This window comes from Daucus carota, chromosome 4, assembly GCF_001625215.2.
Source record: "Daucus carota subsp. sativus chromosome 4, DH1 v3.0, whole genome shotgun sequence".
In the NCBI taxonomy this organism is placed as follows: Eukaryota; Viridiplantae; Streptophyta; class Magnoliopsida; order Apiales; family Apiaceae; genus Daucus; species Daucus carota.
The window spans coordinates 49,161,873-49,173,131 of NC_030384.2; the positions used below are offsets into that span (position 1 = coordinate 49,161,873).

At 34.0% G+C, this 11,259-nt stretch overlaps 2 protein-coding genes across 2 annotated transcripts; one reads left to right on the forward strand and one right to left on the reverse strand.

Moving 5' to 3' along the window:
- The first annotated feature begins 203 nt into the window (after nucleotides 1-203).
- LOC108218728 (uncharacterized) lies at nucleotides 204-6,550 on the forward strand. The gene is made up of 9 exons (XM_017391811.2): nucleotides 204-669; nucleotides 1,627-1,674; nucleotides 1,803-1,862; nucleotides 2,362-2,448; nucleotides 2,607-2,711; nucleotides 2,950-3,063; nucleotides 3,196-3,296; nucleotides 5,190-5,301; nucleotides 6,309-6,550. Exons 1-9 carry the CDS (start codon nucleotides 400-402, stop codon nucleotides 6,435-6,437), a joined length of 1,026 nt encoding a protein of 341 aa, XP_017247300.1. The 5' UTR covers nucleotides 204-399; the 3' UTR covers nucleotides 6,438-6,550.
- A 3,010-nt stretch (nucleotides 6,551-9,560) lies between these two features.
- LOC108217770 (peroxidase 27) lies at nucleotides 9,561-11,010 on the reverse strand. The gene is made up of 4 exons (XM_017390655.2): nucleotides 10,764-11,010; nucleotides 10,446-10,634; nucleotides 10,191-10,356; nucleotides 9,561-10,061 (listed from the first exon to the last, which is right to left on the reverse strand). Exons 1-4 carry the CDS (start codon nucleotides 10,983-10,985, stop codon nucleotides 9,655-9,657), a joined length of 984 nt encoding a protein of 327 aa, XP_017246144.1. The 5' UTR covers nucleotides 10,986-11,010; the 3' UTR covers nucleotides 9,561-9,654.
- Nucleotides 11,011-11,259: the final 249 nt, after the last annotated feature.

The window sequence follows — 11,259 nt, forward strand, 5'->3', positions numbered from 1 at the left end:
ACTACCATCATTAAAGTCAATTTTTTTAGAAAATCAAAATTTTCATTAACAATATTTTATTTTAAATATTAAAATATTTACAATATTACCAGAATTAATATATTAAAAATCACACCAAATACAATATATCAAAATTTAATTTCAGAAAATGTAAAATACCTATAATAATATGGTTGTAACTTGTCAGAGAGGATAGCATGATCAATCTCCACCGAGTCTCAACTTTAATCAACTCACTGAGTGGAATCGCCCTTATATACAACTAACAACTCGACGCCACTCTAACTCAAATTACTAACCGCCTATACACCCAAAATCCCCAATTCTCACACATATCTATCCAATTCACTCCGCCTTCTTTAAGCCGTAACGCCACCGCAATTGCCGCCGGCGTGTACAATGTCGGTGATCGATCAGGAACCAACTCAGCCAGAATCCGACGGAACTAACGTGAACGCAATCGACGAAGGATCGGATCGCAGCGTAGTGTCGACGGACAATGAGTACGCCGACGTCGACGAGGCGAGTCAGCGGAAGGGCGAGAGTTCGGAGACGAACGCAGTGTTGCCAGAGGAGATGTGCAGGAGTGTGGTGAAACTCACATGTGAGAGCTCAGTTGAAGGCGGTGAATGCGTCGTTTATCTCGTTGGAACTGCTCATGTTTCTATGGTATATCTTTAATTTTCTCCTTTTTCTTTGTTTATTTTTATGCGAATTCAGGATTTTCAAACGATTTGTCATAGCAAACCTAGAGGATTTAGAGAATCGTAATTGGGAGGATTTAGTGAAATATGATCTGAATTTCGATAATTGCATGTACTAATTTCTATCTTAAGTCAATTTACGTAACTCATGTTTTGTGGAATTGAGAGTACTTATTTGTGTCTTATGTGTTTGATATGTAATAATTTGTTTTATGAGTGATGAAATTGTAATATTTGATTATTTAAGACTTGGAGACTATTATCTTGAAGCGGGTGGGTAAAACACGATTGAATCTTGAGTTTTTTATGATATACACATTACAAGAGTGAAGCAGTCGTGGGCCTTATTGTATGTAATAATGTGCTGGATGATATTTCTTGAGTCTCTAAGTTTAGTTTACGGTGGCGGACAATTATGTAATTTAAATTGCTAGATGATTTGCTAATTCTTGGTTACCCATAGGTAATTCTTACTTATAGATACATTTAATTTTTTAGTTTCCCTAAATTGCTTGATTTCTCTTCATCTTCTTGTTAAAGATTCCCGAAGGAGTGTTTGTGTTCGAGTCTTCCTACCTTAAAAATTGAGCAAAACATTTTAAAAGATGAGCAATTCTGTTTTATTTATGGACAAACTTTTTCAAGGTGATTCTATCGAAACAAAGGACGATTAATAAAGTCTGAAAGTGGGTTTTCATTGGAGACCTTTGTAGCTTAATTTTTCACTATGTTTGGTATAATACCCTTTTGCTTGGGGTTATCGAGTGTTAAACATGTCTTCTTTTACCTGTAGGTTTTGAAACTTTTGTTAGTCTCAAATCTTTAACTCAACATAACTTGAGATGCAACATAATATTGAGTTAAATGATAACACAGACTCATCATATGTAGTAACTGAAAAGTGTTGGAATTTGTATTGCAGGAATCCTGCCAAGAAGTTGAAGCTGTTATCAAATTTTTAAAACCACAGGTAAGTTAAAACCTGTCAACTTCTGTTGGTGCCAAGGTTTTAGCAGTCTAAGACCTGTGTAGTGCTTTATCATTGTATGAGTTTTTGGAGCATAACCGTGGCCTTTATTTTAAATGTGTTGGCAATAGGTTGTCTTTTTGGAGTTATGTGCAAGCCGGGTAGCCATACTCACGCCTCAGAATCTAAAGGTTTGTCGATTTTCAGTATGTGTCTCTTTTTCTCAAACTCCCCCTGCCCTCTGAATATTGTTTTGTGGCTTCAGTGCTGTGCCGTGTTTCTGAATCACAGTACTGGGGTAGTGGGATGAAAAACATATATACCCCAAAAGAAGCTATATTTACATAATATTAGTATTTCTGGTTTCATGACTCTTAGCACATTATATTGTCACATGAAGGTAGAAAGGTGCTTGTTATTTTCTTAAGTTAGACTTTTCAATTACTCCCTCATATGCATGAATCTGATCCCTGTCTTGCATCGTAGACTTTTAGTTACACTTTGTGGTTTTGGGCTTGGACATAGCTGTCAAATTTTGAATCATATGGCAAACTAAATGCCTGGATCTTGTTTCTTATGTGTTGTGGATAGTCGCACGGAAGGTGGGAAATTATGTTATAGGTAGATAGTAAGTATTTATTTATACCAGTGCCTTCTTGTTTTCTCATGTACTCATGTTTAGTTTACCAGGTACCTACTGTTGGAGACATGATAGACCAGTGGAAGAAAAACAAGAATAATGCCTTTGGGATACTCTACAGCTGGTTTCTTGCTAAGGTGTTGAAGTTTAAAGTTTTTTATGAAATTACATGTTCTTTTAGATTATTTCTATATTTCTCACAATAACGATCATATATTTAATTAGAAGAAAGACCATATTTATTTTGTATTCTGCGTTTTAATCATTCTTGCACAACTTGTTTGTGTTATGTTAGGTTGCCAGTAAGCTTGAGGTTTTTCCTGGTGCTGAATTTCGTGTGGCATATGAAGAAGCAATGAAATATGGAGGCAAGGTGATACTTGGTGATCGCCCAGTAAATGTAAGATAGTATTTGTAAATTCTTGCATTCAGTTTATCGTGTTCTTATTTATTTGTGTTTCTAATGATCTTGTCATCTACCAGTGACTATGTATATAAATTTTTTTAGATCTTCTAAATCTGGTAGTTTTCTGTGCTAAGGTATTGTATACATATACTGGTTTTGGTGCTGGGGAATATTTTTAAAATGTTAATGTTAATTAGATTCTGATGATTTTTGCATGTATGTTTTTTTACAGATAACTCTTGGGCGCACTTGGGGAAAGATGCCGCTTTGGCATAGGTTAAAGTTACTCTATTCTTTAGTATTTCAAGCATTTCTTTTACCAAGTGCAGAGGATCTGGCTCAAATGGTAAGCTATAGTTCTTCGAAGGTTACTTTACATGAAAAAATTTGAGATTAGATTCACATTGAATGATGCCATTTGAAAATTTTGGAATCCAGTATTAGTTTAATATTCACACTTATTTGATTGGTTTTGCAGCTGAAGGACATGGATGATGTGGACATGCTGACACTTGTGATCCAAGAGTTGAGCAAAGAGTTTCCCACTGTAATGGAAACTCTGGTTCATGAAAGAGACAAGTTAGTATCTCAAGTTTATAGTTTTTATACATTGAGTATTCAATATTCATCCTCCTAAACTTGATCTCCCTCATAAATGATACTCCTTCCGTCCTACTAATATTGTCTGGAATCAGAAATTCACCTTTTATTTACTCACATTAATTAAGTTGATAATTACCTTGTATTGTTTTTCAAATATATTAACATAGTTAATACTTAATTGACCATATTTACTAAATGTGGACAATGATTTTGGGACAAGTAGAATAGGAAATGAGGACACAATGAACGTGACGGAGGCAGTAAATGTTTATCTTACTTTTCACTTAAGAAATCTGTTTTGTTGCTTCTCTGTTTTTTCACTTTCAAGCCTTAAAAAAAAGGAATGTAAAGAAAATAAGTTAACCAAATACTTTTATGGTATGTTTGGGAACTAAGATTTCATTGACATGTTTGGGAACTAAGTGTCAGCTCAACCTTGTGAATTTGAAATTACAATTAATGTCATTTGAACTAAATCCATGTTCCTAGACACAATCTTAACTTTTAACACGAAGCAACTTAAAATAGGGCCTGCCCTGACATATTATGGCCACTAATCTTGGATATCTATTAAAATCTTTAAATTACCTGCAGTTAATTAGACTGGACCTCCTCTGGTATTGGTTACAGGGTACGTTGATAGCTTCATTGTGAAAAAGTAATTCAGTAACAATTCCATGTTCTAGGACAGGGTTAATTCATCGAAATTACTGCTAATTCTTTACTGCTAGATAATAAAAAAGATCCTCCTCGCATTGTTGTCATGTCGCTCGACTAGTTGATGACTAGTCTCGGATTCAAAGGATCGATTGGAGAGGTTGACTTGCGAATTGTCGACTAGGCAGTCTACTTGGATGACTAGTTGGGCGACTTATTGACTAGTCCAAAATCTGGTCATTTAAAAAAAAAAACACTTTTTAAAATCCTGCTCAAGACTAGTCGAGAGCAACAACACGCAACATGCTAATCATAGTTTTTCTTTTTCGTGCTTTTATTGCCGAATTAAAACTTGGGTGTGTGACGTGTGTCTTTGTGTATACATAATTAGAACCGATATATGTGTATGAGTGTATGCTGAATGGAAAAGAAAAAGAGATGTTTGTTAATAAAATATTTACTTTGTAAATTGTAATCAATATATGTATGAGAATGTTGGACTTTTGATGTGAGAAACTATATATATTAGATATTAATTTATTATTTGTGGTTAATTGACTATTCAGTACGTCCATCGACTCGACTCGGCTTATATATGTGACAACCACACCTCCTAGAGGCTCAATAAAGTATAACTAATTATGGAAGTCCGTGATGCTAATTTTTATCTTGATCATGGAACTTTGTTGCTAGTCTTGTGGTATGTTCTTAAATTTCGTATGTTTCTGCATGAAGTGATGGAGTTTAATTAACTGTAAAAAGTGTAAAAGTAACTGGTCCAAATGGATCTTGCCCGTAAGCTTTGAAATATAGCACATTAAGAAATTCTGTGTGATTCCAGTCTCCTGAGACACAGTGATTTTGTTGCAAACGGGCCTAGTCCGCAATCTGCAGCCACTAAACATATACTTGCACAGGTTTTATTTTTTGATGCTATTTAAATGCGATTTGTGTGACATTTAGACGGTATTGTATTACCAGCTGCAATAATGCATTAATCATAACTGCCACATATTGTTTACATAATGCAGTCATACTGAAAGGCAAGGATGGGATAATATGGTATAATACAAAAAACTTCTAATGTAGCCCATCTTCTTGTTCAACAAATAATTTGTTTTACTTATTGAACTAGACTTTCCACCCAAGAGATGTTATTATGACTTCCTTTTCAAATTTGTATGTTTCTCTCTAACTTGGTACTATATTCAGGTACATGTCATCCAGGTTACTAAGAGTTGCTAGTGAGCAAAGTTCGGTTGTTGCAGTTGTTGGAAAGGGGCATCTTCAAGGAATAAAGAAACATTGGAAACAACCTGTTGAGGTTAGTGAAATATTTCCATGTTTGAGGCTCTTTTCTGGAAAAAGATGTATCCACCTACTCATTTTATAGTTATGGACCTTTTGGTTGAAGCAATTTCGTTACCACACCGACCAAGAGTCTTGATTGCACTATTGCTAATTTGGGTTAGCCCACTCACTGGGTTTCCTGTAAGGGTTATTGTTTCTTTAAACTAATCAGGGTGATAACTGTGAAATCCATTACCAATACATTATTAGCACATAAAATCTGTAATCTCAACGTTAGGATAGGACTACCCCTCACTCATTATGAACACCCTAAGTATATCTGTATATGTTTAATACAGTACTAATTAAAAATCAAATATGAGCAAAGTGCTCATATTCTACTTGTATAGTTTGACAAACTAATATTCGATTTATCTAAACATATATAGAATACAAGTTGCTAAATACTTTGATAACATAAACACTTTGGGTACAAAACATTCGAAATTTTATATGATCATATATCAAGACAGATATGAACTTTCAATTATGGGTCTACTGTGAAATGAAATTTTATAGTACAGTATATAATTACATTTGAGACAATATATTGAACTTACTAAGATTTTGATTTGATGGAAATTAGAGCACCACAGTGTAAAATTATGGGTCCAGCATGAACGAAAAATTTGGAGAACTACAAGATAAAATTACCTTGCCCATTAAGATTTCTCTGATTAGTATACAATACTGTAATTATATTGGTTCTGTTATATATCAGTCGAGTATGTATGATCATGTCTTACCAGTCAGATAGTATGCTTGTATATTTGTTTTAGCTCTGTTTTATACCGATCCTTGGACCATATTCTTTATGAATCTAAGTCTGATTTTGTATATGTTAAATAGAGCTTGAATTATGCGTGTTTTTGTCCATTTGAAAACTTTGACATTAGAAGTGATATATGTGCCATGCATGTCTTGGTTAGTGGATCAGATAAGTGGTACTTAAATATTGTATGCAAACTTCTCGTTGTGCAGTTGAATGATCTTTTAGCTATGCCTTCGAAAAAAGGAGCTATAACTGCAGGCAAGATTCTCCAAACTATTGGTGTTACAGTTGCTGGAGTGGCCATTATATCTGGTCTTTATCTTTCAAGCAAAAAGTAATGTAGGGTTCTCTTTCATCTCAGAGTATGCAGTTAAATTGCCAGAAATTTAAAGTTGACTGCATTTTGAAATTTTGGAACTGTTGTTTTTTTTAGTTATTTTCTTTACTATAATGAGTTTCTTCTTGTGCTCCCTCGAATTAGATATCATTTTAGACTGCAAAGAAATATAAAAACTTGTAAACTTAATAGGTAGAGAATAATTGGTAGAAATCAATAACCAAAATTATGAACGACATGTATGAATAAAATTAATATGATAAAAATGCTATGCAAGTAAAATTAAGCTTGTAGAATAATTTCAACGGCAAATGTCCAACGTACAAGAGCTGTTTTATTTCGCGTTATTGTCTTAAGAATGCCTTGGTGTTGTGGTATCTTTCAGGTCATAACTAGTAAACAAATGGAAGCTGATTAAATTTAATCAAGTAATTGTCTGAGGGCAACAATTTGGATCATTCTTTAAGGGATTGTAGAAAGCAAGAGAAAGACATGCTCCACTAGTATTACTAATAAAAAATAATTCAAAACGAGGCGTGAGTATGTTTAATCATAAAAAATACACAAAATTAATGAATATTACAGTATTCAATAGGATAGATAACCTGGTTACTCACACAAGAGACGAACACATCTCCCACAAAATCAAACGCCTCATTTCTTACGATGCAGTACAAATCTAATGAACATTTCTGCCTACTCATTTATATTCATAAGTATATAGATACTATATTAAGTGTGTGAGTGTGACTAATCCAAAATAACACAAGTCTAAATAAGTACTCCCCCCGTCCCATTTTATGTGACCTCATTTCCTTTTTGAACGTCTCAAAAAGAATGAACCTATGATATTTATTATTTTTGAACACTACTTTTCACTATTACACCCACTACTTTTATATTTTATAAACTCATTTTATTAAATAAACACTATTACACCCACTACTTTCCTCCACTATCTCAAATATATTATTAAATATTAATGGGTTCCACCATTTTACCCACTTTTCAACTACATTTATTATCTTTTTCTTAATCTCCGTGAAAGTCAAAACAGCTCAAATAAAATGGGAGGAAGGGAGTAAGGATTTGAGGAGTTTGACTTGTATCATTCGAAAGGGAGAACTTGTGTATTTTAGTAATAAATATATAGTTTGGCCACCATCTACATTCTCATGTTTGCAGCGAAAGGACAATACATTCAGTGACAACTGACAAATAAGGAATAAAAACAGGACAGGAGTCGCAGAAAGGCACTGATGGCTATAATTTTCAAAAATCTAACAAAAGAATAACTGACAAATATAATTTACAATATTACATCAATTTGTTACATATTATTGTTCTTAACTATGATATATATGATGAGTCCTGTCCACGTCCCAATCGTCCCAAAATTTTCGTTTTTTCCAGCTGGATATTTGCCACTAATATAATTTCATATTTGTTTTTTGAACGGTCTGATAAAAGATAGAGGTAAAAGAAACACTTTTCATCTTCAATAAATTAAGAGCAATGTCAGGAGTAAATTCGAAAGTAGTATCAAAAAGCACATTACATGTTCTGACATGTTTTAATCTGTGGTGTTCAATGTGTATATATAGGGTGTCTATTGTATTTATATTTGAGCTAATAATAAATTGACAATCCATATTTTAAAAAAAATTTAGAATGTTTTTCGATACTATATTCATAAATCAAAGATAAAATGTGTCCACGTTAGTTAGGGAACAATCGCGACGAAAGAATTCCATCCTCAACTTGCAGGAGTATTAATTTTATATGCTGAAAGAGTGGTACTAGTATGCCATCACAGCTTAATTCTACACAATACATACGTGTCATATATTGGCCTTCATTAGAATTGTTATTATTTTTATTTTTTTGAATGGGTGTTAATCTAAATACCACATATATCACAAAATTAATATTATGAAATTTTTCGTGAGGAGTAAAAAAAAAAACGTGCAGATTTTATCACGGCTCACAACAAACAGTTAAAGTTATGGTGATCTTCAATGTTCAAGACGTGTTTGAAACATGGCTAGAATCTAAAATAATATATAAATAAATTGAAACCAGTGAAGGTTCGCGAGGAATATATTACTAACCCAGTAATACATTCATTTAATCTAGACTGGTGCTACAAGAATCAGAGGTATCACCTGTTGAACGACATATTAAATTTACATTTGACCGGATCTTCTTACTGAGGTGACAATTTCGGATAATGAGTCGTGTTCGTGTCAGCAGTCGGATGATTTTGAGTCAATCTAAAATCACCTAAAATTAAATAAACTGAAAATTGAAGTTAATTTCGGGTCATTTCGGGTCCATTACGTGTCAATCGAGTAATTTTCGGGTCATTTTCGGATTTTGTCCCAATAAATCGGGTTGCGGGTTCGGATCGGGTTCGGGTCGTGTCTGATATTACCACCCCTAATTATTTATTTATTTATATCCTACCGATTACTAAAGCGGGACTCACATTTTTAAATGACTATCGTGAAAAAATTATCTACGACCGATGAGATGGTCGAAAGTTTGGGCATAACAGCCTGCTACGTCGACCTATGACTCATGAGGCTTACGACTAAATCGGTCGGTTAGTTTATTGACTGATGAGTGATGAAAAATTGTTTGTTTTTTAAGTGGATCTTCGTCAGTCGCATGTTTATGAATTTTATGTATGTAATACTTCTTCTGTTTTTTAATATTTGACGTTTTGATTTTGTACACGTATTTTTAAGTGCTTTGATCAAGTAGTTATAAATATTATTTTTTAAATTTTATTTTTCTGAATAAAAATATATAATCAAAATTTTAATTTACCAATCAAAAATACTCCCTCTGTTTGGATTTAATAGTCGCATGTTTATGAATTTTATATAATCGAATAAGGTATACTTCCCTTCCAGTCCCGATGAATAATATATGTTTATTGTTCGATACTCTTATAAATTATATACGTTTAGTGCAGCTTGCAATTCCAATCAACTTTTCCCATCTACTCTAAATTTCTATCCCTTTTCTAAAGAAAAATTATTACTTCACAATTCATATATATTTCCATCTTTTCTGGGATCCAGACATGCAGATACACGGTTGTTGGAGGAGCTGGTACTGAAGTTAAGCACACTTGTATTAAGAGACAAAGTACAATATATAATTCTCCGCAGAATTATTCGAAATTTTAAAACAAAAAAAAATCGTCATCCTTAATTGACAAAACCACAAGTTTTTCTTATTTCACCAGCACTCCCCGTGAGAACTCCTATTTGTCCCATTTTAACCATAGACGCCTTAAAATCTGCAAAGAAAGCAGATCCACCGGTTGCCACTTGACGATTCACATATTTTTTCGTAACGTCATCGTTTAGAAGAGCAGAATCCGACTTAAACAATCCTCTCCTCTGGGATACAAGAGTGTAATAATCGCTGTCGAATGTTCTGGCACTTCCGGGGTCCATTTCCACAATTGTCGTGCTATCGCTAGGTTTACATTTGGCCTTGAGTCGAGCTACGTAGGTTTGATCCATTGTTGGATCAGAATCACCTTTGCCACTGTTATTGTATAGCCGGTTTGCGAATGGACCGCAGTGAGAGATCCCTATCGTGTGTCCTCCTATATATATAAAATATGCAAACTTTTTAGTAATTTGTTTTGAATGAAACATGTTAATTTGTGTCTGTATTGCTAGGGTTCAGGAACTAGAAAGAACTTGCCAAAATACTTGATAAATTAATTAGTTACCAGATAAAACGGCGAGATCGCGAGCATTCAAGCCTTTAGAGCTGAATACCGATTTCAACTGATTTATGTTAGCATTTGGAGATGGTAGCTGGTTATCAGCTTCTGATTGGATTGATACGCGTCCATCTCGTCGCCCCAATGGTACAGGCCAAAAAGGTCCACTGATCTGAAATTAAGAAATTTTGAAGGTCTATGTCATCATGTGAAAGAATGGTAATTTATTTGATTAATACATGTAATACTTAATATAATTACCGCAGAAACAGCATCTCTAGCAACTAAAGCCAAAATATCAGCACAAGAAACAATGCCAGGACACTGTTTCTCTATCGCTGATTTTGCTGCATCTATAACCTGGAAACCTCTCATGCCTTTATTTGGAATCGCTTCTTTTTCAGCCTTGTGCTTCGTAGTAGAGTCTAATAGCACTGATCCATCGCATCCCTGAATTAAAATTTATTAATATCCGCCAATTATCATCATGCATGCAAATTCTAAGGATTTAGATCAACAATTCGTTTCCTAATTAGTTTACTTAAACCAGTTCACACGAACACAATCATATATACATACCCTAATAAAGCAATCATGAAAATGCATTCGCAGCAACGGTGCAGCAAGAGACGGCGATTTAGAGATATACTGGGCTGTAACTTTCTTTACAATGCTCTCAACAGCTGGACACGATTTCTGGTAAAATCCATCTCGTAAGGACTGTGCATTGGTGCATTCTAGTGAAGAATGAAGAAGCATGAGCTGAAACAAAAAAATGGAGAGAAGCTTGGGAGTTGTCATTGCTCTGCAGCTATATTGATTTATCCTCTATGCTGGTGATACTTTTGGTCCGGAGAAAGACCGGGTTTTATAGGCGAGCCGCGGGCACAGTTGATTTTTCCACAAAACCATGCTTGAAACATATTACTATATAATAATGAAACTATCTACACGTTTATTAGTTAATTACATTATTTGCATACAGTTTCCTCGGAAAGAATGTTTGAAGTGTTTGTAAAGTTGTCTATATTGTGCATTAATATTTAAATTCCATATTACTGTGGATTATACCAGA

What these genes read in the sequence shown, in the direction of transcription:
- LOC108218728 (XM_017391811.2), top strand. Translation starts at nt 400, where the DNA reads ATGTCGGTGATCGATCAGGAACCAACTCAGCCAGAATCCGACGGAACT. An exon ending in GAACTGCTCATGTTTCTATG is followed by an intron (nt 670 to 1,626) that starts GTATATCTTTAA and finishes TTTGTATTGCAG; the next exon opens with GAATCCTGCCAAGAAGTTGA. An exon ending in CTGGTTCATGAAAGAGACAA is followed by an intron (nt 3,297 to 5,189) that starts GTTAGTATCTCA and finishes TACTATATTCAG; the next exon opens with GTACATGTCATCCAGGTTAC.
- LOC108217770 (XM_017390655.2), bottom strand. Translation starts at nt 10,985, where the DNA reads ATGACAACTCCCAAGCTTCTCTCCATTTTTTTGTTTCAGCTCATGCTT. An exon ending in CTAGAGATGCTGTTTCTGCG is followed by an intron (nt 10,357 to 10,445) that starts GTAATTATATTA and finishes TCTTAATTTCAG; the next exon opens with ATCAGTGGACCTTTTTGGCC. An exon ending in CGATCTCGCCGTTTTATCTG is followed by an intron (nt 10,062 to 10,190) that starts GTAACTAATTAA and finishes TTATATATATAG; the next exon opens with GAGGACACACGATAGGGATC.